This window comes from Clinocottus analis, unplaced genomic scaffold, assembly GCF_023055335.1.
Source record: "Clinocottus analis isolate CAN_PGR_092001 unplaced genomic scaffold, fCliAna1.0.p SCAF_23, whole genome shotgun sequence".
In the NCBI taxonomy this organism is placed as follows: Eukaryota; Metazoa; Chordata; class Actinopteri; order Perciformes; family Cottidae; genus Clinocottus; species Clinocottus analis.
The window spans coordinates 4,485,644-4,512,190 of NW_027175965.1; the positions used below are offsets into that span (position 1 = coordinate 4,485,644).

General features: G+C 41.5%; 1 protein-coding gene across 1 annotated transcript in view; it reads left to right on the forward strand.

Annotated features, from left to right (window-relative positions):
• Positions 1-2,262: 2,262 nt before the first annotated feature.
• LOC137793701 (uncharacterized) overlaps positions 2,263-26,547 on the forward strand; it is a 61,431-nt gene continuing 37,146 nt past the window's right edge. The window contains exons 1-3 of the mRNA XM_068590006.1: positions 2,263-2,482; positions 6,469-6,590; positions 10,675-10,722. Of these exons, the coding sequence (XP_068446107.1) occupies positions 2,428-2,482; positions 6,469-6,590; positions 10,675-10,722 (225 nt within the window). The 5' untranslated portion in view covers positions 2,263-2,427. The remainder of the gene's footprint in view (positions 2,483-6,468; positions 6,591-10,674; positions 10,723-26,547) is intronic.

Below are 26,547 nucleotides of genomic sequence, written 5' to 3' on the forward strand. Positions count from 1 at the left end.
AGGGAATTGCCCAAAGCCTAAAAACCCTCAGCAATCAATTTATTTATTCTCTATGTGACTTTAATACAATTTTGAGTGAAGGAAACCTCAAACTGATTTCAGTGACAAAATAAAATGCCTTCAATGTCATTTTTTTTTTTACATCACAATGATACCAAAACAATCTGATCGGCCACACTGAAATGTGTTTCCATGTGATGCGAGGATTGCATTTCAAGCATTTAGTTCCCCTTCGAGCAGTGACTTCAAATCCACTTCAAACTGTTTGTGGGACTTGAGAATGAACTTAGAAATGTACTAAAAGCTCGGTATGACTGTTTTTCTCCAGTAACACTATGGGGTCATAAACTAACAGATTAATCTCTCACCAGTTACTTTGTGTCCATTTCTCTGTCTTTAGTGGTTGATTCTTTCCCTGATGTGGACTTTATTTAGATGGCAGGAGGTTTTAGAGCGAGAGGAAAAAGCTTTTACTGTGGTTTACATTGGCCATGTATCATTGGGCTTACTAAAAACTGAAGAGCTGTTCCTCGCTTTTTAGCACTCAATCCCCCCCCCCTTGCTCTTTATTCCCTAACACCCATCACAAATTTGGTCTGGTATGTGACTGCTAATTTATCCTTTCAATGTATGATATCCTGTCATCTCCTCATTTGTCCCTGAGTGTTTCTAATCTGAGATAATCCCAGTCAAATCCTTTGATTGTGTGTTTGGACGCGATCCATCTCTAAAGAAGCAATTTAATGGGCTTCATGGCACTTGGTGTTACGTCATTTATCTCGCGGATTGGATGTGAATGCTTGTTTTAATAAGTGCTCTTCGTGAGTAGGAGGAGACGTGCCATTTAATTAGGCAGAGTGTAGATCTATCCCACACCGACAACTTCTCCAAGGTGTTCTTATTTGGAGCTGAGTGCTTCGTGGAGGTGTGGAAACCTTCACATTTTGCATCTGTATAAAGTCAAAACTGTGAGATAATTTCCAAACTAGAACTTTGTTTAAAAAAAAGGGTCTGAAATATGCACATGATGGCTGTGTACATGATATATTCTGCATGTCCAAGCAGAAAGTCAGCGTTCACACCAGCTGATGGAACCATGATGGTTCATGGAGAAGGCATAAAGACACTGTTTCTGTTGTGCACTGTAGAGCCAGCTTGCCCTTGGATTATATAGTACAGCATTATAGATGCAAAATATCATTTAATATCATTTGTTTGGGTAAGAGAGAGACGCTAACGTTGCTCTAAATTCATAACTGCATTTTGGCCGGCCTCTTAATGAAGGACTTGCTAACGTTAACAGATTACATTTGTGTAGATGAACACATTTTTTTTTAAATCATTTACTAAAAAAATTTGCTCTTGTGTATTTGGGTTTGGCAAGAAAAAAGATATTCCCTTTAAACTCTGTGTACATCTGGATAGTATACATTTGTTTATATTATTTTACTTATTTCATGTGGTTTTGTGGTTTTTTAATTTCATATCCTTTTTGTGCAATACTATAACACAAAGTATAACCATCACAGTGGACATTTCCCATCTTAATGTTTTTTTAATGATTAAAAAACAAACATGTTTTTGTATTTTTTGCAATTAAAACAATTTCCTTTTTGCAGCTAACGCAAAATTTAAGTCTGTTCAGAAACTGAACCGACGACAACATATTAGCCTTTAGCATATTTAAACCTAAAATACATAGTGACTTAATTTATATCGTGCATACAAACTAACACAATCTTGTTTTCTCTCCATGTCAACAAGGCAGAGTTCTACAAATAAATGCCACAATGCCTGTTACTATCCGTTGATACTTTGACTCAGTCAATATGCAGAAAGTGTGTATGGGGAAATTCCAAGCTGCATCAGTCATTTCCATCAGAGCATGCGTGTTGGTTTGTTGCCACACTGTGTTGCTGTATGATAGCCACATCTTCCACTACGTGCTCCTCCTTCGGTCTAAAATGTTGCCAACCCTGTTCTCTTTTCTCCAAAACAAAACAAAGCAAAACACGTGGCTGAAACAACGACTCTACGTGTGTGTCGCTTCACAGTCCTCCCGTTCTCACTCGCAACATCTGGTTGTAAAGAATGCACTGAACTTCACCAGAAAGCTCCCCCCCCCCCCCGCCTCCCTTCCCTCCCTTTGACTTCCTGTCCTGACGTGCTCCATTGTGCAGCTGTGATTGGCTGCTGTACTTTTTTTTTTCTTTCTTCCATAACTTCCCTTAAAAAACAAAACATAACAGCGATAAACTGAGAGGGAGGGCAGTGGTATAAAATACAATCTGGAGTCTCTGAACGTCCACTTAACCCCTGCGACGGTAAAACAGAGGAATGCCAACAGGAAGTGGAAGAAACTGCTTTCTGGAAGAAGTTAGACGAGAGGGGAAGAAGCCGTCTCTCAACCGCAACAGAAAGTGAAGTATGGGCAGTGAGTACCAGCCACTGTCCTCAGCACAGTCATGCAGTTTATTCATCGGTACGTATGCCGTCCTGAAAGTTTGACTTTCCATTTCCTGAGCAACATGTACTACACTTCCATACTTCAACAGTAATCTGATATTCTTTGTTTTATATCTTTATATATGTTACCACGCTGAGGCCAGGGCATGTATCTCTCACTCCCTCCAGGACTGCTCCTTCGTCACAGCATTACTCGGCCATTCGTGATTCTGCCTGCTCCTACTTTCAGCAAATTACCATGCATTAAGAAGATGAAATTATGATGATGTATTGTAGTTTTTTTTTTTAGAAATGCAGAAACCATTGGTTGTTAGTGTTTGAACACATAGACATCATGTGAACGATCAAATTGTATTGGTTGCTCTCTTGATTAGGGTATATGCAAATATTGTGCCAGAATGAAGAAGTCACTATATTAGATAGCCTCATAAAAACTATTTACGTATAAAAAACAAATAAAAAAAACTACTTGACTGACATTGTTTTACATGGCTTATAATAGTGCCTTTAATGAGCTGTATTGCACGTGCAGCATTGATCTCTTCGACGCTCCTTGTTAAAGAGCCACTTCACTGATTTTGCACATCAGACTCAGTTCAGAGGATTGCGCGGCCTGAAAAAAATGACCCTGATGATGTCATCGTCAGCGTTACACACTGGAGTCGGGGAGTTTACCAGGAAGCGGGGGTCTCGTGAAGAAGATGGGTTTGGAGCAGAATATGTGACCCTTTAACTTATGAGGCCTTGGAAATATGGGAAATATGAGTTGTGTACTGCCTGTCACCATGTGAAGTACACTGTAACGATATCAACACATATCTCTTAAACAGTAAAGGCCCTTCGTCGATCATTTAAAAAAAAAAAGTCAATCGATTATTAATCCACTGTTTTACTTGAATGCAGTTTGTGGAAATGAATGAATCTGCACATTATCTGGTGCCCTTTATGTGCCGTCACAGCTTGATTCACAGCTGCTGATGTGATCATTGTAGACCTAAATCATCACTTGTGCAAAGCTGCATTTTCTCTTCTTTCTTCCATTGGTGGTGGTTCCATCAAGCGGTGTCCATTTTAAACTCCGAGAGCTTTTGGGCCAAACAGGACGGCCTCTCTACTCTGACATGCTTGTTAAACATGCCCACTACGACCAATATCTTCATGTGCTGTGGGTGTGTCGTGTAAAGCAACCTGCCATAAATGTGAGCTGTTATCTTTCACCTGTTTTTCCATTATTGCTTTCATTTCAGTTAAAAATATTGTATTCATTTCAGCGAGTGGGTTTACTTTCTGATCTCATTGTGTGCCTTGGATACATAATAGTTTAAATTAAAGCAGGAAAAATATCAGGTGAAAGTGAAACTATATCTTGAAGAAATCCTGACTTCTCATTGGTTGAAAAAACACTAACAACTGCCTCCATCTAGAGGTGCTCTCGGCTTGCGCTTGGAAGTGGTGACGCCCCGGTGTTAACTTACCAGTCCCCCAACCCCCACTACCCCCCCCCCCCCTCCCTCCACCTTGTAGCCAGATGGCTGTCACACAGGCGGTTCCTTGCCCAGACCATGCTGATTTCCCATCATTCTTTTGTTAATGAGGTCGTTAGGAACGCAACGGACAATTAAATGATCTCAATCTGGCATCCCCCCCCCCACTTCCATTTGTTTACTATATGGTGCATCATATGACACTACTCAGTTCGACCGGCCCGTATCGGCTTCTTCCGCCGGATTCACGTCCGTGGCACTTTGCAGCAGGGAACTAAAGCTGGCTGGCAGACGCCCACCACTAAAGCCCATTTTCAGACTGTCGAGTAGTACAAACAGCTCTTGATGGAGCTTGTGTCGGTATGTTCTCCTGTGTGATAGCAGAGATCAGCGTCTCCAACTGACTAAATTTGTTTTAGTACATCACCGCCCTGTATGGTAACAACACAGCCCGGAGCTGCTGCTGCTGCTGCTGCTGCTGCTGCGGCGGGAAGTTTTGTTTGCCGCTAAACCGTGCGTTGAGGGTGACTTCAGCCAGTTAGTCGAGCGCTCACCTTCATGTGAAACGCTGCCGAACGCTGACACCCCTGACAGTTAATTACGGGTGTCACAGATCACGCAGACGTGTCAGCTCGGCTGCAATTGACGCGCCGCATGTTTACATCTCTGTTGTAATGTTGTTTTCTAGTTATTTTCACAGCAAGTGCATCCGTTATTTAGCTCCAGAAGTGCCTCGGGGCTTGCCATAATGATCGTAAAAGCAGCACCAATTCGAGGGAGTGAGATACAAAAAAAATTGTGGGTATAATTGGTGAACCTGCCATCACAGTAACTTTAGAAATATTTTTGGTGGGGCTGTTGAAACACGAACACAGCCTGGCTGTCATACTCTATATGTATGTCTCTGCATGGCTCCATTATTTCCTGCAAACGTCTCTTCACACACACAAAGTTATTTTGACTGAGTGAAAACCAACTAAACTTGATATATTGTCAGACAGGCGGACGAAGAGGAAGCAAACATGCAGTATGCATTTTGACACCCAGTTGTATTTGCAAAGTGCCCCTTTGGAGTGATTTCCATTAGTATGCCAGGTGGCTGGTGTCAGTAACAGGGAGGGAAAGGTAGTGGCACCCAGACACCACACATTTATCGAAAATTGCCAGATTTTGTTTAACTTTTAAAAAATGGGTGTTGGGAAGGTGGAAAAAGTGTATTTTTTTTCTTCCTTCTATTTCACAGCTAGTCTCTGAGACATTAATGCGAGGTGAGATATATGCCTGGTCAGTAATAAAATCTGCTTACACAGAATCTGATGGGGCTACATGAAAAAAAGCACGCTTTGATTCAAAGATTTTTCTCCCAAAGATAGATTTCCACCTGAAGCGATCGTGTTCAACCAGAGGCCCAAAAGAGACGGGAGCTTCTGAGGCAGCAGTTTATCCCCCCCCACCCTCTTCAGGCGAGCACACAGATGACAGCGAGACCTCACTGCTGCCTCACGATGTTCTTTATGGGATGAAACCAACAAATCTGGCTTCAAGCTACTGTCCAACAATTTAGCTTCAAAGCTCCTGTTTGAGAATCATCAGTAACGGAGACCCTGGCAAAGTTTTTCGGTTTTAATGAGAGAAATGCAGGTTGTTGTGGCTAACCCCCGGCACCAGGGGGCTAGGAACACATGTATGGCAGCGAGCGCATGATGTATTCATCGTCTCGGCCGAGAGTTCAAAGCATGCTGTCGTAAGCTGCGACGTGTCGTCGTTAGCAATTAGCAATTCCTGATCCTTCTTTTCATACAGTCTTACATCAGACAAGGCCTCAACACATTTTGGGAATCCTGTTCACTTTTCATGAGCTAATGTTGAGCAATGATGAAATGGCCGCTAAAAGCAATTGATGAAACATCTTTAATATTGCCGGTCTTGAGATCTAGACGAGCCAATTTTAATAATAATATAAGATCACTTTTTTTTGCATTAAAGTGTGTTAAAGTGCAGGATAAAAAATAAATAAAATAGTTAATGTTAATAACAATGTTGGTCTTACATAACACAATTTGGCACATCAATTAAAACAATGTCACAAGAGAGAAGAAGCTCAAATTTGAAAATAATCGTTTGATAGAAAATACTTCATTGTTTTTGACATTGTCAGTCTCACCTCTGCACATTTGTGTTCAGTGTCTAGTCAGAAATGTCAACCAGCTACAATTACCTTTAAAGCCCAGATTCACTTTGCCACACTCCCACCGGGAACAAAATAAAGGCCTAATGCTCGAGGGAGATGTAGAGTGTGTGTTGAACGCTGTAATGGGGGGGAAAAAAGTTCCAGTATGAGTGGGAATATTTACACAACTCTGTGAAGAACATATACCCTGATCTACAACCACGATAAATTCTGAGCTAATTAACAATTCCCTGACCGGCAATGACTCCGATCATGGATCCGGGATAAGCCTTTGATGTGACGTGAAATCAGTGCAAAACCATTCACAACCTCCGTCTTTTCCTCCAGAGACGTCAGAGTGCTTCATATGCAGGGATGTTGAACTTCAAGCCAGTGACCCGCTGAGGCATTTCTGTGACTGCAAGAATTTACTTGCCCATCACGTGTGTCTGTGCACGTGGATCCAGAAGGTAAGAGAGACTTTCCACATAGGGAGCCTTGATATTTCCATCATCAGCCATTTGTCAGAATGTGAACGGGGGGGTGAATGTCTTTGTCGGACTTCTCGCAGTGAATGAATGTGTTTGCCATGTTTGCATTCCTTATTGAGACAAAACATATCCGTTTGCCTCAAGGTAATGAGCTACCTTTCAAATAGCAATACCAATTAGTTTTAATGAGGGTTGCTAACAATGATAACACGTCATCGGTATGCAGCTGAAGCACAGCTGAAACGGCGAGGAGTGCTTCATAATGGACTGGCAGGGATCCAGCAAGCTATCATCCACCCAGACACCTGTCACCCACCGCAAAATGGCTCATTAGCATCTGTAGCACTCCTTGAACCAGTAGTTGTGTCGATACAGCGGCCACTGATGTGGTGCTTTTGCACCGCGCCGCCCGAAAAAGACCACGCTCCGCTCCTCTTTTCTCAGTTAATGAAATGTACGCTTCTATCGGTGGCATACATTTTTCCTTCTGTTCTGTCCCGGTGCTCATTGCTGCTCATGCTAATTACTCGTCCTCCATTAATTCCCAGCAAACCGCTGCTGCCGCTGCCAGCGAAAATGGATAATTACCGCTGTATAAGTATTTCCCCAGAAATAAAAAAAGTTTGACTTAAATAGTAAGCGGAGAGGTGTGTTGACGCGAGAATGTAAATTCAACTGCAGATTTTTACCTTTCAGCTTCAACTTTTTTTTTCACATGACTAATACTCTTCTGCATGCAAATTAGTTTTTATATCATGTGATATGAAAATGTGCTTTAGGAACATTTTAGTTTGCATTGACAAACGTTTAGTCATACATAATGTGATGATTAACTACCTTAAAGGGCATCAAGATAACCACATCATGGTACTAGTAGCACTGGCTATAGTCCTGAGCACAACAGTGTACAATATTCTGTAAGTTAGAGCTGCACGAAACCATCTTCTTATGTTAACAATGACTGAATTTGAATATGTATGATGTGAAAAAGGTCATAAATCCGCAACAATTATCTCACAAACCTTGCTTTTCCCCGCAGCTCGACCGAGCCTCTATTTAGCTCATCGTTTTGGTTTAACACCACACGGCTTTACAACTCTTTTATCAATCCAGTTTTAGTAGGACACTGCTGTTGACAAAAATGCTTGAATAAACACAAGATAAAGTTTAAAGTAAGAACACCAAACGACAGACTGACAAAGTTAGCAGCTAGCGGGGCGGTTAGCAGCTAAAGAGATTTATTTTTTTTAAACGCAAGCTAACCGGTGAGCAACATCACTCGACAAGAATGCTAATACGGATCTTTGTGTGTGTGAACGGGCGTTGGTTTTCTTACGTATTTCAGCTTTACGAATGCATCACAGGTGATATGTGATTTGAATGTTGTTTATCTGAGTCAGTATCTGATGAAGAGATGCTATTGGGTGGGCTTATGGGAAGTGTAGTATCAAGTATTTATAGTTAAATGAAACAAAAAAAGAATTAGCTATTATCACATACAGCCATTGCATATTAATGAAGGATAAATCGTGGCGTCTGCTCTGGAACGGTTTAGCCGTTTGTGCCCTCCACTGCTGTGTGCTTCGGGTCTCTTTGGATACTCCACAAGTGGTAGACAACATGCTACAGCAGCCCTTTCATCTGCACCACCCAGCTGTCAGAGTGAAGAGCCACTTCCATTAAGTGTGTGTCTTCCCACTATACAATTATATACAGACACGCACGCTCAGCCTCGTGGAGCGGGCGCACACACCAGCGTGGAACACCGATCTCGATGCTGAGTGTGCGCCGATGCTACAAGGCTACTTTAGTTTTTTTCGTGTGTAAGTGAGGCAGACAGGGCGAAACAGAGGGAGAGACAGACAGACAGAGGGAGAGAGAGAGAGCTTACAACCTTTTAGAGTGCTCAGGGTAGGGAGCCCCTTTCCCTTTTACAGAACAGAAATCAGCAATTGACCTGTCACTTTTGCTCTGATAGCCATCTCTGGAAAGCAGGTCATGCACATATGTCTAAAGTGCCTCTTAACCGCATTTTATGAAGCCAGAAAATGTAATCCAATAATGATTTGATTTGAGAGAGAGAGAGAGAGAGAGAGAGAGAGAGAGAGAGAGAGAGAGAGAGAGAGAGAGAGAGAGAGAGAGAGCTGGAAGTGATAGCGTGCACCGTTAGCACTCCTCAAAGCGACATGAACAAAAAGGAAAAAGGGCAAATTCCACGTCCTTATTTAATTTTGACCACAACAGTATCGCGCAGATGTTGTCACTAAACAGCAGGCGGACTGAGATCAAACACAACAAAACAGAGCTGGCATTCACTTCCACAACTGTTGATGCACACTTCAACATGTTTGCTGCCGAGGCCTATCTGAACCATCATCATCGGCACTGAGGCGAACCATACGCTATCTTTTTTTAGACCGCCTCATTTGGGCCCCCCCCCCCCCCCCCAACCCTCTCCCCGTCACCACACACACAGACTTTGTTCCATCCCATTTCAGGTTCCCAAAGACAAATAGCATGGCGCAAAACTAATTAGTAACCAGGAACTAGTTAAGAGATGCCCTTTGAAAAACATGTCCTGAGGCAGGATTTAAATATAGGGACAGAGTCAGTGACTGAGTGCGCCTAGGAGATCCCGGCCTCCAGGCGCGGCAGCACTTTGACCCCTGACCCTCATTACAGGGAGTGCATTCCTAGAGGGGTGAAACCCCTCGCAGCACAAATGTGCAAGGGCATGGGAGGACTGTATGGCTCGCACCGCACCAGCCGAGCACGGGGGCCTGGTGTGTCTCACCGCGCGGCCCAACGGCGGCTTGACAAGATACAGAGCGAGGATGCAGGCTTTTGGGAAAGCAACGGCATACACTTGCCATCCCAACGGATAAATATGTTTTTCATTTGTATGCATCTGTTTCTATTATTGAAGTTAATGGGAATGGTATTCTTCAAAAAAATGTTTGCTCTTGAGAATTTGTAACCCCATCCGTGTTGAATAAAATGCATAGTTATAGGGAGGGGATGTGCGGGGGTGGGGGCAGGGGGGGAAGTGGGAAGAAGGGTTTTTGAAAATGCTAACAACTGGCTTGCTAGATATGGAATTGATTTAGTGCAGAGTATTGAAGCATTGAAGCATTGACCAAAGTGTGAACACGTGAGAAACATGGTGAGAAGATAAGTTTACATGCTGACGTGTATCATACACACGTTTCATCTGTGACAGAATTGTGTGTTCATGTCAGCAAGCATGCACTTGCCTGTAAGTGTGCATGCCTGCATTTCCCTTTAATTGCAAGTTGGTGTAAATAGTGAGCCCCCCACCACCACTGCACACGCACACACAAACACACACTCACGTCGTCTCTCATGGGTTGATAATTCTCATCGCTGCAAACAGCCTTGGTTTACATTCATTAGCCCGACACTCACAGCAATCAGGCCACAGTGCCGGGGGCAGTGGCCCTCTCTATGAAATCGCATTGCCTAATAGCGGTGTTCTATAATTATATGCCATTAAATCTATCAAAACGTGCTCCTGCATGCCATGCATATTAGCGGCAGTTTTGGCAGTTTGTGTTTGTTTAAAATGCCCGTCGTTATTATTAGCGTCCTCCGATAGTAAGCACCAGCTTGAAGGTTATTATTGCCAATGTTATTTTCTGTCTCGTGTGCAGTTTGGTCCTGTGAGGTGGTACAAATGGAAATGTGTGCGTCAAAACAAAATCTACTGGGCGTCACGTATGTCTATCTATTCATTGCTATATATCTGCGGTAGCCAGGAAGTAGAAAACACAAGGATGGAAAAAACGCACTAATAAAAAAACGCAATAGCAATGTGAATACATTTTTTTATGATTCTAAAATGTGTCTGTTTCCCATTTTGATATTGATATCAACAACTTTTGGGTTAAAAATGTAATCGAACAATCCTAATTAGCTCATTGATCAAAACACAAACAGTGGATTTGTCCCTCATGCATGTCATTTTACAGCAAGTCATTCTTCAGAACTGTTTTGATGATTTCGCCACAGCTAAAATAAATTTCAAATAATTGTTTCCTCACAGGGATGTGGGAGTGAAAACCGACTGCGCTGCATCATCTGCAAAGCCAAGGTAAGTGTATTGATGCGCGCGAGTTTGGAGAGGGAGGGTATTATGAAAATTCAATGAGAGATCTGATGATGTCTCATTCTTTTAATCTCACTTGTGTGAAATGTAGGTGGCAGGCATTTAAACAAACACCGTTTAAGTCATTAAACAGTGGCTGCATCTCACAAAACAGATTTAAGCAGAGCAGATCCATAATACTAATGAGCAATCAGGTCTTTGTTTTGCCCCGTGATTTAGCTGATTTTCCAGCCGTTGTATTGCTTATGAGCTGTAAGCTGTCTTATATTCCTTATTATTGCAGCAGAGCACTCGCTTCAGAAAAGGGAGGGAGAGACATTACAATATTTGGCAAAGGATACAGGCCATGTAATGACCAAATCTGTATTCATTTCATGAGCAGAAATTAATCACGCCTCGCTGTGGTACATTCCTAATGCAAATTTCCCCGTCAACACATTGGGTCTTGTGTTTGTGAGTTTGTTCGCATGACACGACGGAGCTGATCTGTCATCACAGATGGGCTTGCATGCCGGATAAGGTGGCCACATCACTAACCATCTCAGATTAGGAAGTATGCTGTTGATGTGTTGTATGTATTCATGCTTGTGCCGTGGGTCAAAGCGTCAAAAGCTGGCCACGGAGTGTTTTATTCATTGTTTGCTCTACAGCGGCGGGGTTGCTGCCTGCTCTCGTGTCTATGGATGGGATGGATCCGCTCTGAGGGAAAGAAAATGTCACAGTTACTCTGACAACGACCTTTCAGGATTTTTAAGATATTTTAAACATGAAATCATGCGCGCACACACAGATTCACACACGGATAGGAGTTAAAAGAAACAGTCCGCGGGGAAGTGTCCACTGATCGTTGTTATTCATCTAAGAATTTGTCTTTGTCTCCGTTTGGGGTCAAAGACTAATTGTTCCAGAGCGTTTCTATTACATAAAGCTTAAGTTTGTTTCCAACAGTTGTTTGTGATTTTTGAATTATTCTATGTCAGTATGAACATAATGATACTGTGGTTGTTGAACCGATTAAATAGCTTTTGGACATATTTGTAGGAACAGACTTAAAGCTTGAAGTCCCAATGTTGGCCCTGGCAGTGGCTGACATTTTATAAGCAGGGTCGCTAGGAGACATGCTGCTAACCTTTGTGTTGTGCTGCTGACTGGAGAACGTCATACTCATATATCCTACGAACATTTCTAATAATAGGTTATCAAAAATTAGATACTCACTTTTTGGGAGGCCCATAAAGTATTACTCCGAGCAGCCTGCATGGGAATAAAGTATAATATAATCGGCCCACGTGTCTGATTAAGTCAGTTGTTCAGAATATTGCTACGTTGTTAGTGCCGTTATTCAGCCAAGCTGGACTGTTTTGCAAACCGGCTGTGAACAGCTAACGTTAACTAGGTCTCCTCATGCCGACGTTCACAATGTAGCATTACCAGGCGATTAGTCATTTATTAATGACCATCTCTCAGTTGCATATTTTAATATCGGCCCCTGATAAAGATCACATATTTGTCACTTGCCCGATCGGACAACTGCATGAGGCATTCCACTTGCCCGAACACAGAGTTTACTTGCCCCAGGCAAGCATTAATGTCGAGCCCTGCCTGAATTTATTCTCCGCTGTATTTTACTGATTAGCTGTACAAAATAAGCTCCCCACGATATATATCAAGTGAGGTTTTGGAAATGCTACCATGAGTTGTCACGTTAGCCAACAGGCTATCACCTGACTGTAACTGTCTGACAGTATTTGGCTGCAGGCAAACACGTTTTTTTTAGCTGTTACAACCATTTCTGCTCATCTCTTACCTAAGAAGGGACATTTCTTGCACTTGTGCAGCATCTCTAACTGACCGTTGCACTTGTCTTAGTCCATTGTACCGATGGCATCGTCATTAATTATTGATGCCCGTCAGAGACATCCCACGGAGAGTCCAAGCAGTCGTGAAGTAGCGGGACTGGTGAAGGCTGCAAGTGACTGTGGTGCCATTTAGAGAACGATTGTTGGGAAGCTGTATATTGATATGAACTCTGCCGCAGTAAGTTAATGTATCAGTATAATAACATTTTAATGTCGGCAGTGGCACCGCCATTTAATATTTGGCCTCAGAGAGATGTATATGTACATCAGCAATGACTGTAATGATGGTAGTGATAATCATTTGGTCTTGCTTTCACTCTGAAATGCATTACTGCAATCACCCTTGGTTAACATTAAGAGGCTTTAGTCATTAAGACTTTGAGCAAGCAGTGCTCATCTTACAATCTCCATTGCCATTTCATTTTCTGGCTTTTTTTTCTTGTTGATGCTGCGTTTTTCTCCCCTTGTATGTTGTTTTACCCATTTGCAACGCGGCCTCAAATGTGGGCCATTTGTATGAGTTATGCTAATTTGTTGGGGCAATGAATGCATTAATTTCATTAGCACATGGCCTCAAAGCAATAATTACCAGAGTAGGTGTGTCACAAGCAATCATGTTCAAATTTGCCAGTTAATTATTAAGATTTTGTTCGGAGGGACCTGAATTTGACACAAGTCGCCGAGGGAAAAAAAAAAAAAAAGAGAGAGAGGAGAAAGTTAATGCATTCCAGTGGCCGAGGCAAGGTGCTTGTTGTTGAACACAGTCGGGTGGCCGCAGCATTGTGGGCCTACTGGCACGATTTTTGCATGTTGACAGCTCACATTCTGGACTAATTACCGCAAATAGCAGAGGGCTAGCTGGTGCTCGGTCAATCCAGGAGGGTGTAATTATGAAGAAAAGGAGGTCCAGAGCCGCCTAATGGCCTCTGCTCCCTTTGAGCGGAGTCCGGTGGTGGAGAGGCTGGTTTGGGAGCTGTGACAGAGGAAGCACATTCACAGCCCCCTTTCCTTGGCCCTGATTAGCCTTTGTCCGACACAGAGCTGGGGGTCAGGAGGACAGGCTGTGTGTCTAATGATGCTCTCCTCATAAAATAATTTTATTTTTTCTTGGTACCATGAAGGGTTCCTCACCTGGTAATTGTCAGAGCCATATTGGTATAACAGAGTACTGGGTTGCTTTTCATGTCCTTTCAAGGAACTTCCCTTTTCCAGTTCCTGTCTGGTAATGAATTCAGTTTGGTTTTCGTGGCACGAAAGACACAGGCTCTAAAACAGGAACAATATATATAATATGCTGCAACATATTTATATTTATTATCATGCAAACAATATAAGGTTGAACACATTTAAACTCAAATTTAAAAACAACAAAAAGGTCCAAGATATGTCAACCATTTTTGAAACTCTGTATATGTAAGTATTTATCATGTTGTTTGTAGTTTTCCATGGCAACTACAGCCAAATACGTGTTGACACGCATTAGCTGTTCATGAAGGGTTTTTTTTCTTCTTCTTTTTTTAATCGCTTAATTGTTTTTGGGGAAGTCCAGATGTTCCCTCATATTTCCAGACTTATTTCCACCCACATAAAAATATGTCTTTAAATGCAATGTGAAATGAGTCTCTCCCAATGTTTTGAGCAGTCTTTATGAAAGTGCTGCAGGGATGATGTAGTTTTGTAGGTCAATCCCAAAAGTTAGCATTGCACTGGTTCTACCAAAGGCAAACAGGATTTTTTTCCATCAAAAAATAAACTGTGGCAAACAAAGGTTTATGTTACTGACATGGTTTCTTCAGCAGGAAAATCCTCACCAACGAGCACCACTTTTATGATGTTTGAAGAGTAAAGATAATAACTGTAATCTACAAACTACAACGCAGTCGCAAGAGCGTGATATGCACACAGAGACCGTAAAGGCGGACTAGTCGGTGTGATGCCGTAATGTTTGTTTTGTCCCACTTGTTAGTGATCGCCTTCAAGACTGCTATCTACAAACACATTTGATACCAAAGAACAAAACGTTGAAATATCTTTTGACCTCATGTCAGGCAACTCAGAAAGAGGGAACCGGAAGTGCAAAAAATGCTAACTTACTTCAATCACGGTATCTTAGGGGCGATTGTGGCTCGGTGGTGATCGCAGGATCGTCTTTCAATCAAAGGCTCGGCGGTTCGATCTCTGGTGCCGCCAGCCCATGTTGATGTGTCCTTGAGCAAGACACTTAACCCTAAATTGCTCCTGTTGCTGCGCCCACGGTGTATGAATGGTTGACTATACTGATGTGGCACCTTGCATGGTGGCTCCTCCCATCAGTGTGTGAATGGGTGAATGATGTCGTGTAGTGTTAAAGCGCTTTAAGGTGTCGGAAGACTAGAAAAGTGTTATCCAAGTACACGTCCATTTATCTGCAACCTGGGAAACCATGGCCGTCTACTTTTCCCACCAGCAGATTATAGAGAGCATCTCCAGCCGCGGTAAAAGCTTTCTCCGTCACACAAATCCATACTTCGATTGTTGATCCACTGTGGCTTGGACGACACATCTTTCCATCGTTGGCTTGGTCCAAACAAATAAAGTACAGACGTAAATTAAGATGATTTACGAAAAATGGAACATTTCTGAGACTACAAAATAGAATTTATGACACCAGAGATTGTATTCCGTTAGCGTTTTACAGCTTGAGTGCCCGTTCTGTGATTTATGTCTCGCCGAATGAACTGGCTTTTTAAAAAGGCAGCGGGCAATTAAAGTCATGATATAGAAATCAGCGCAGACAGAGAGGCCGTCTGTCGAACAGAGCTTAGTTTAAACACTACGTTCATGTAACTTCAAATCTTCTGACACAATCCGGCACGGTTTCTGAACCTTTCCCGCCCTGTGTCTCTCAAGTGTCTCCTTAAAGGTGCGAGCATCTACACTCCCATCCCCCTCTTTGACAAAAAAATAAATGTTAATCATCACTTGATTTTATATGGAAAGCAGATTATCCTTTGATTTTGATGAATGCAGCAGCTGCCAGGCTCTTCATTTGACTAAAAGCAGGACATTCTGCCGAGGCCTCTCATATGTCACTAAGCCTCTGTCAGGACAGTACTGTGACAGGAGACGACACATGAAAGGAATTCCTCCTCATGGCTTTCGCAGGACAATGGGACACGGCCTTGAGGTAGTGTGTGTGTGTGTGTGCGTGTGTGTGTGTGTGTCGCTGAGGAGTAAACCACGTTGGCACGACAATGGACACACAACAGCAGAGAGGTGTTTGCTCTTTATATCTCTTCAGACAGACCTTCTTTCTCTTTTTCTTTCACAATACTTTATGCAAGTCATTTTCTTAAAATTTAACTAGACATTAAATTCCATTTTTTTTGTGTGAGGAAATATAGCTACGCTATATAAATACAAATATTGTATTATATTCATTGACAATGTTTGACTGATATTTTTGGAGGCATGTGTATATGTAAGTTCAAATATACTAACATAAAAAGTGTTTTTTATTAATGTCGGTTCACTTTTAAAACTGAACCTTTTCATTCTTAAATGGTCTGTATGTAAAAGATGAGTATGCACAAAAAGACTCCTACACATAAACTGCTATTTATAAAACAAGAAGGGGCAGTGTGAATGTGTGCACCTGAAGTATACATCAAGCCTCTCGTAAAAAAAAAGATTTTCTAAAAAATAGCTGCAGGGGGTACGATAAGAATGAGCTTAACTACGAGACGAGGAACATACAAAACGTCATACAAATAGTTGTGAATATGCACAGGGTTTCACGCAACTGGCCCGTGGTCTCCACGAATGTAAATAGCATCTAGATTTTGTGCAATTTCCACAATAACTTTTTCTGAAACTTGTGTCACTTTAAAACTGAAGAGTCACAACGTCATCACCAGACAAAAAAAACCCCAAAAAGAAACAAAGACTACAGCATCTGGTTTTGTGGGATAAGGTTGCGAGCAAAATGTAATTTACATCTGAAGCCATCATCCCAAGCAAAGACTTGGACTCTTGGTAATTTCACCCTTTTTTATTTAACCTCCATGCCCTCTCTCTCTTTCCAGCCATCCGTCCTCAAGCACAATTCATTTTCAGTTCCTATTCGGGAGGGTCCTGAGGCTGATTCAATTAAGTTTCCTTTAATTGGCTTTCAGGCATCCAAACTGAAACTGATGGAGAATTAATAACAGCTCCAGTTGGTCTCCGCACGCTGTTTTTGCAACCTTGGAAACATCCCGAGAAGTGAACACTAAGTCTGACCCATTTTGGTAGTTTGATAACACAGCTGAGAAGGAAAAAGTGGCCGCAGTTACTGTGTGGTCCACGCTCCTGGAATGCAATTCATCTCTTACTCAACGCCCTGGACGTGCAGCCACACACCGCACCAGAGTACAAAGAGAACTCTGCACAAGTACACCGGATCGAACCACTCCTGCTTCTGCTGAACGTGTACTGATCTCCAGACCCATCGAAAGCATCAATTAAGGATTAAGGATTAAAAAGCTATGTAGTCCTGCCTGGCCGTTGCGGTTCTTATTTGTTCTTTACTAAATGTCAGACAAAGCAAGTAAGAAATAAGGAACTATTTTCCTGATAGACGAGTAGTTCCTCGTGGGTATGGCTCAGTCTCTGTCCAGAGGAAGAGAAATCATTTGCAGATGCATCACAACATGTAGCTAACAAAAGACGGGTTGTGAGATGGCTGCTGAAAGGAAGGTTTGAAGTTCACATATCATTAACAGCCATGGAATCAACTTTTCCTCTGACTCTACTTTCCCCCCAGAGTCTGTCTTTGTCTTCAAACAGCGCCAAAGCAATCATTATGCTCAGACATAATGCACCATAATGACAGTAATTTCAGTATCAAATTTTCAAATGTTAGGCCTTAATTCATTGTGGTTAAGTAGCTTAGTTGTAACTCACATTTTCTGCCCTTCTTAGCAGAGTGCTCAGTGAATGAGACGTCTGAAGGACCAGAGAGGGCCGCGCGAAGGAGACATTTAAATGCTATCGAGGCCTGCGTTAGCCCTCAGAGTTTTACTGTAGTCTTTTCTCTCACATTGTTTTTTTCTGTTTTTTTTTTTACTTTTATAATCAACTTCTTAAAGGTGCTAAATAAAAAATTCAGAGCTATTGGCTGCACGCGGCTCCCAACATCGGGGCGGCATGCAGCTAACTGTGCTAACAGCGCTGACAGAACCAACAGTGTTGGGGGAGGAGCCAGAGGGTCGGCGCCACGCTGCAGCAGGGACCGCCCTGGATGAACAGCTATTTAAACAAAGCACAGAGAAGTTCGGATTACAACACACACAGATTACATTCCCCACTCAGGTTACTCCACTTTATCTTTCAGTAGTTGTTTCCTGCTATATTAATGTGCTCTGAATATTGCATAGACAACCTTTAATACAAAGGTCTACACAGGGCAAGATGCAGCAAATCCATAGCACAGTACATTTCCATTCCACTTATAGACAGTGTGTGTATATATAAATATATATATATATATATATATATATATATATATATATATACATACATATATATATATATATATATATATATATATATATATATATATATATATATATATATATATATATATAATATATTACTTCTGCACCTTCCCATTCAAGAAATGATATGGATAATTAATCTAATCTTTTTTTTTTTTACCCAAAATAGCCACAGGTTGCAGCTTCTCAAATTCAACGGCTCTTTTTTTTGTCCTCTTTGATGGTGAACTGGATATCTTAGTGATTTTGGTCTGTCAAAATAAAACATTTGTAAATATCGCCTTACACTCTGGAAACTTACATCTTGCATCTTTCGTTACAGTGTTCACGCGTGGCTCATTGTGGGTTTTTTTTCCTTTTTTTTCTGTAATTCTTGGGCAATAATGGAGCTACGCAGAGGAATGGAATACATTTTTAAAAGCAGCAACACTGGTATTGTTTTCACGCCGAGCCGGAGTGAGTCATCGTGTCAGAATGTGACACCGACCGTAGAGCGGGAACTCAGTTTTAAGAACTTTGCCGGTCATTTTTACGTCTATCTGTCGACAGGGTTTACGTATCGCAACCGTGAACGACGCAGTCCCAAAACATCGGGTGTGTCTCCAGTTGTCTTCTTTAATAATTTGTTATTTTATTCTCTACGGGTTCGTACCATGTTTGGCGCACAGCACTACTTTGTCAGCACACAGTTTGTCATGACAGTGGTGATCAAGAGTATAACATTTGGGTTCCATCATGAATCGAATTAAAGCATATTCATTTCTCACCATTAGCATTATCATAATGTTTGACAGCATGTTTATTCTGATAATGATTTGTTATTATTATTCAACCCTATTTCTCTCAGACACCCCCCCACCATGCTTATAGTGAGCCAATATGTTTGTGGCCTCATTATAAGGATTTGTTGGCGTAAAAAAATAAAAACCTGCACATTAAGATCTCTTGATAACTACATGAGTGTGATACTAAGCCAGTAGGCCCAAAGCCCATTTAATGTTGGACAGTTGTTCCAGCGTCTGAAGTGAGTAGTCAGAAAGGAAAACAACACAAACCGACTTCAATGACAACCAGTTCAGCTCCGTGTCTCTGCTGCTTTGCATGTTGTTCATGAATCAGCGTCCTCCTCGATGGCAGACCGTCGCTGTGGTGCGGATCAGTATTGTCATTATAAAGGCTCCTCGCAGCTTTTATGCAAAGAATTCTTTCGGTCCCAAACTGAGCTGTAAATTTTGAGAGAATCTGACACCCTCTGCCCGAGGGTTACAGCAGAATGCTAACGAGGCCACAGCGACATTTCCATCACCATACAGTCAGCCGCGCCATACATCAGCTCGGCGCCGAACATCTCCCAGCCACGCACGGAGTCAGTGGCAATTTCAGACGCAACACTTTATTAGCACACCCCTCCACACCCGAACCCATATCTCCGCTGTAATGAATGAGGCCATTTAAACAGGATTTACGATATCTTTAAAACTTGATTGCTTGGAATTTGAGAATTATTCATAAGACTAAAGCATCATTTGTCACCGAGCGAGGGCTGTTTTGGTGGGGACAAATGGTTTTGTTGTAGTTTTTTTCAAACGAACTCTGTTTCATCCGCTCTTCAAATTCAGCCATTTGCATGCGCTCGCGTGTCCACACGGCGGATGTAATTAAAGGGAATGAGGCTCAGGTGACAACTCGCAATCAAGTTTTCTTCATAATGCGTCGGGCCCGCCGCCGCCGCGCTACGGTAACGGATACGGGATGCAAAATGATTGAGGATGTGCACGTATTGTATGGCGCCGCCAACTCGTGCTGAAAACAAGGGAGTGCGGCGTCCGTACACGGGCACGGCCGCGATTCCGAGGTGTGAAAGGAAATGCTATATGTGTCCGATTTTAGTTGGCGCAAAGGTGTCGAACTTGTCTCGTTTGAGAGTCCACTTGAAGGAGTGATGTTATCTCCCCTCGAGTTACATTTCCCTATTTCCACCACGCGAGAGAGGAAGCCTTGCCTTGTTACAAAGATTATTGTGCTCACTTCCTGAGGCAGTGTGACCATGCTTTGTGTGCGATGCCCAGATCATCTCGTAATTACACAAGGAACCCGAGGCAGAGGGTGGGGACCCAAGTGAAGGACCAGTTCTCACACACACACACACATGCGCACAGACACAGACACGCACACACGCTGCTATAGCTCGGAGGCATGGCTTACTATTGCCACAGCCAAGAATGAGGCCTCTCAGGATAGATTTACACACAAATAAAACCAGCCTTATCTTGGCCCACATGTGAAGGAGAACTGATTACACGGTCTACATTTCAATGCTCAGATTGAGTGGAGTCAATTTTCCGTGGCCTATTTAAACCAATTCCGACCTGCAGAACACAAGGACGCCCCGAATCCGATATTTCACTGTTTGGAAACCATTTTGGAGGTTGAAGATGTGGCATGTTTCTCTTCAGTGTTCAAACACGTGCTGCGGTTAGGAAATGTTACACGTGTTTAGCTGCAAGCCAAAGTGAAACTGTTTTGGTGTCCTCGATTTTCACAAAAATTGGAACACAATGAAAGACGATTGATACAATGGGGATATTTGGCCAATTTTTCAACGGCTCTGTGTCATTACAATGTGGCTAGTATATTTCAAAAGAACAATGTCGAGAGCCACATGCATGCGGGGCATTACTGCCGTGATTTTGGCCACATGGGCAGTTTAGGGGACATATTTTAGGGTTACAAAGAGAATACTGAAAAAGAGAAGAAAATAAAAGCCAGCAGGGCAAAATGGACTTCTGAGTATCAAGCGAATTCAAAAGAATTGTTTTTTTCTCACCTTAGAAAATAGTAACATACTTTGTCTACTCAGTGGCGGTAACAAACCCAGTGCATTCTGGTTGTTGTAGGTTGTCTACCTTTCAGTCAAAGCAAGTACCACGGCCATTGTGCTCTGACGGCTCTTGTCATGTAGCACAAATTAAAAAAAATGTGTTCGCTTAACTATTGCATTGACAATCTTTTTATATCTTTTTATGCAGTGAAATACTTCCTTAAGCACAATTTCTCATGTCTTTTTTGTTTGTTTTTGCTTTACCACAGTAATTAACTTTGCTTTTAGAGACAGCATAATGCCATTTTGTCACTTTCCTTGCATCATTATTAGCGCATCATTAAAATGAAATGTTTATTTGAGCGCAGCATTTCAGTCTGTTCGACCCTCACCATTTATATGGGTCACAACACCTATATGTATATAAATACACGCTTAACAGCTGAGTCAGCTTAATCGTCCAAACTGTGAACTGCAGATTGGACGTGTCACCAGTTCGGAAAAAAAAGCATCAGAAAGATACAAAATGACTCAATAAACAAACCAAACATTTTTTAGGAAACATTCCTATCACCACAGAACTCTCCAGAGGTCAAAAACTGAAAAATATTTCGTGAATTTACCAGCAAGCATACAGATTTACATCGTGGATCTTAGTGTTATCAAACGTTAGCATACAGTAAACATGTCTACCCCCAATTAGGGAACAGGTCAAGGATGTACGATCGCCCATTCTTCAGTGACTTTACACAGCAACAATCATATACTAATGAAAGACACATTCCCAAGGCTCTGGGTTTCAAAATATTTCAATTGGTGTTCTTGAAAGCATGCGGATAAGGCTTCCACTGACATGAACACATTTAGGTTGGACTCTGAAAGCCATTATGGGTCAATTGTTTGGTCTATTACGCATTATAATACCAACTGGCATGAGATTGCAGCTGCAAATACCCCACGGTCTTGTATGTTCTAATTAGTTCACATTGTTGATCGCTAATGGATTTTTAAATGTACTTTGAAGGCCAAAGTCATTGGTTCTAGTGTGAACAATGACCCACTGATCACCTACGCATGGAGAGAGATGGAGAGGCTGTGCGTCGCCTGTAAGTCATCTTAATAATGGAGTTTAATTAACTTCGATGGGAATCACAAAGGTTGACTCTGATCAATCTCTTTTTTGAATTTCAGCGGATTAAAATCTATTTTATGTTCAAAACAAATGCCTTGTTGTAGATGTAATTCTCTGAACGGCGGGGAGGTATTCCAAAACAAAAAAAACCTCTTTATTATCCATTAATTATTTTCAAACTAAATGTTTGTGTGCGTGCGTCTGTGTGTGCGCGCGCCTGTGTGTGTGTGTGTGTGTGTGTGTGTGTGTGTGTGTGTGTAAGGGAGGCATGAATGCGTGCACATGCGTGGGTGTGCTTTCAGAATCCCACCCAGTCATATTGCATCGCCTCAGCAAAGCTCTTGATTAGCTGCGGTTTTATGTTTGGATGGTCCATTTAATTAGGTTATGTACGAGATAAAGGCCAGCCAAAAGTAATCACAAGGATTATTTACTCTTGCTAATTGAGGTTCCATCTTTACACCACAACTAAAGGTTAATGGTCTCTTGGTTTATTATTTACCGTCCACACTCCAGAGACCGGCTCGGTGGAGGAGGGAACGGAGACTCCACAGGTAGAGTGACATGATTTGTAGCGTAATATTGACAGCAGTTGAACTTTGGATATTTAACTCTTAAGCCTTCTGAAATACTGAACAACCTTCATTTTAATAATCGTACTGTGGCTCAGGTGTGATGCTCAAGTTTCCTGGAGCTTTCGGCAGGTGCAGCCCATCGCCGCTCCTAATCTCTCCTTTAACTAACCACAGATAATTCTCCATGCACATGTAAATCGTAGAGCGCGCTTTAAAGTGAATTGAAAGGTAGATTCAAAGTGACATTGTGTGATTAATTCTGCCGCTCTCTAAATGACCCTTAGCTCTGTCTTCATAGAAAAGCTGTTCTAATATTCTTTTCCAATAGTGATTAAAATTACAAAAATGTGAACCTGTAGGTTAATAAAAATGGTAATTTAACTAGTATCTGATTTAATTGACTCTGAAGAAGTACTTAAACGTGTTTGCACTCTACATGGCTCAGCGGCAAAGAAATTGGAATATCCAGCTGTCAAGATAATAAATTTGACTATTTCATCACGGTAATCTTCATACAATCTCCCTTTGTGCTGGTCTCTACGGCTCACCGCTAATGTAATAAATCACCTCCATGTTTGGAATTGTTTCATGTGCTTTAGAGTAATTGTAATATACTCAAAAGGCCCCAAGTGCGGTGATCAGCGGGTGTTCTTAACCTTTGTAGATTCAAGATTTGCAAAGTTTGACTCAAACTTCCACCCACGTCCAACTTGTGCCGTCTAAGAGAAGAAGGGCGCGCTCTCCTTCGATGTGTGGCGGCTGGAATGTAGTGTAGAAATGTTTGAAGCAGGTTTCAGGACATTTTTTAAATGTTTATTATGGGTCTCATTCAAAGCTTTAATGTCACACATATTTTTGTACTCGGGTTTGTTCCAGAAGTGGCCATGATTTATACAGGAAGTTGTTAATAAATGTCTAGTTTGCTACTTTTTTTTTCTTTTTTTTTTACTTACATTTTTGTTCCTAATACTGATGTATAATTAAGTTGAACTTTTACATTTCACATAACATATTGCATGAATTTTCTTCAAAAACGGAGGCTGTGCTTATGATGGGAGGATGTCCCGATGTAAGTCGAGTTTGTATGAAGTGTTTATGAAAAAAAGGAGAACGCTGTTGCTGAAAAACTGAAACATTCTTTTGGCCTTTTAGCACATACTTTTGAGACAGCGCCTAACTTCTGCTCGTACTGTATAGAATATTATAAGATATAGCAACCTTTTCATATCAGTTCATATTCGAATAATGTATTTGTATTTGTTTACGTTCATTTATAAATGTCCCAATAATTTGATTAGAGGAATCTTCTTTTATAACAAATCATAACAAACATAAATATTCTTCCAATATAAGTTTTTTTTTATTGCAGCTATACTCATTTTTATACTGCAGATATTATGTGGTAGTGACGTACTCACCAGTCATCAGATTGATATTGTTTTAATTTCCAGTCCTCATCCCTGCTTTTGGTTAGAAATATCTTGTAAGATATTTATATTTTGTGTTGTTCTTCTTCAAAAATCATAGATCGCTTCAGTTTACTTTTGGCCTCATTTTTAGGCTCATAAATAGTTAAAAAACAGGATTCAATATTCAGTAGTTATCAATCTAAATAGTAGTTTTCATTGTTAGTGGCAGAGTCCGCTAATATTATGTGTATTGTTATGCATTACTGACATAACCACATTTTATTTTTATGATCCAAAAACAGTCTTACATTAAACAGCGTCTTCTTTTTTTAAATGTTATAATAAAAAGTGTTATAAAGGTTTATAAATCATAAATAAATAGTTTTGCTTTGTCTGTAGTAGCGTGTTACCATTTATGAATTGCTTATAAATGCTAAACGAGAGTGTTAAAACGCGGCGTTACCAGCGTGGTTTGGCATCTAAAAGCACGTCACATGACTCTGATCGTGGCTCGCTACCAGGCTCGCAAACCAGATCATTCTTATAGGGGTATAATTTCTTTTCTGTTTTGTTTTTTTTTCTCCATTTCTTATTTATATGATGCCAAAAATATGCTCCCAGGGCTATCATTTTTCCGTGGCTGTTTGCAAAAGCGGAGAGCAAAGAGGATTTATCTTCTTGACCCATCACACAAAGACAATGAGCTGCAGGATAGTGGTGTCCAACTGGGAGGGCCGAGGGTGGGCGCACCCAGCCGTCCTCGGGCCTTTTCCTCTAAAGACAGACTCATGTTACAGGTGAGAGACCCATTACTCTTGTCTGTATCAACTCTCACTGCGCTCTCAAAAGGCCAGCGCATGTGTGTCGGTTGCAGGGATTACTGTATGTCACTGTTATATCTCGGGCTTGTTTTGACCGGCTCGGGGGCCTCGGGTTTCTGACATGTACACGGCATTCAATATCCGCGATGGCAGCAACAGGACAAAGCGGCTCTCCGGCACAGTGCCGGGCTTTGCGTGGAGACGAAGTCATGAAATGGTGTCGCAGGACTCCTCACTTTCTGAGGAGCCGTTGGCCCCGGGGCCAGGGCTAATGGTTTACTCACTCCCCGACAGGCCCTCGGGCTCCAGGTAGTCTCCCATTGTCAGGCTGCTCTCATTAACTCCTATAACTCCTGGAGAGATGAGCGTCAGGCAGTCACATACTGGAGGCCTTACACGTGGAGGTGCAATAGACTGACAAACACGGTTACAGGTAAAAAGTATACAGTCAAATTATGTTTTTTTGTTTTTTTTTAAGTTGGGAACAACTTTTTACACATTGCTATTCAATATTGTAGTGTTTCTTTAGCTTATAATATGCAGTTGATGAGTCAGTTATTCATTTCCGTACTCTTTTCATGGAAGTAAAAGCAACAATCTAGCGGTATCTTCTAAATATAACTTATTATATTACATTGTAAAGTTATTACTTTATTTATTATAATATAACTGCTTTATTTTGTTGGGTCGTACTTCATAAACAGATAAATGTAGCGCAGTACAAAGTTTCCCTCTGAATTTGTACCTCTGACTTGCACTTGAGTACGCTACTTGAATTTCGGAAACGTCTTCCCAAGAAGCAAATACCGTGTTTTTGAAAAAAAATATTAATAGACAAAAATTTCCCCCTCAGTGGAGCAAAAGGGCTTTTCGTTCAGGCTCGTTTAAAAATTTGGCATTTGGAATGAATGCACAGTAAATGTGTCACAAACACGGGGGTGGAAACATGCGGTATGCTGACACTTTCACAGGCTAATCACTCAAGATATCCTTATCACAGGGCAGATTGTGCAAGAGACACTCATTTTGGAATTTTTCACATGTATGACAGCCTTTATGAAGCTTGCTGTATGTTGCTGACACATTGTATGCTGCACTTGTACTCACACAGCTCTCAGTGCAGTGACTGCAATTATATAGTTTCAAAAAACTGACACTATACTTTTTGGAAATACATATCCTCTTATTCCATAATTTGCACTCCGAGATCTGAATTATACTCTGGACCTGTGAACGTCCTGGCTACTCTCACAGTCACCTGTTCCACAGTTTCCCCTTTAATCTTGATTAAATATAGCCATCTCTGTGTTTGACAAGGTTTGAGCTGCTGGACCGTCGTCGCTCGGTAAAATATGCAGCCGGGCCTAAAGAACTGAAGAGTAAATTATAGACCACTAAGCCAACATGTTTTCATAAGACACAGCCTCAGATAGAGGCAGTCACTTTGTTAATCTGCTTGTCCATTTATTCACCCCTCAGCTGACTCGCATATATACATTAATTCATTCAAAAGTGCAAAGAATTGCTCCTTGTTTCTGCTGCTTTAAAGAACTCTCTTGTACATTTACGTTATAATATACATTATTTTTCTTTGGTTAGTGATGTATGAACTGTGAAGTGACTTCTACCTTTCGTGTTTACTGGGCCTATTTTTATTTCCAATAAGCTTTTTCATAC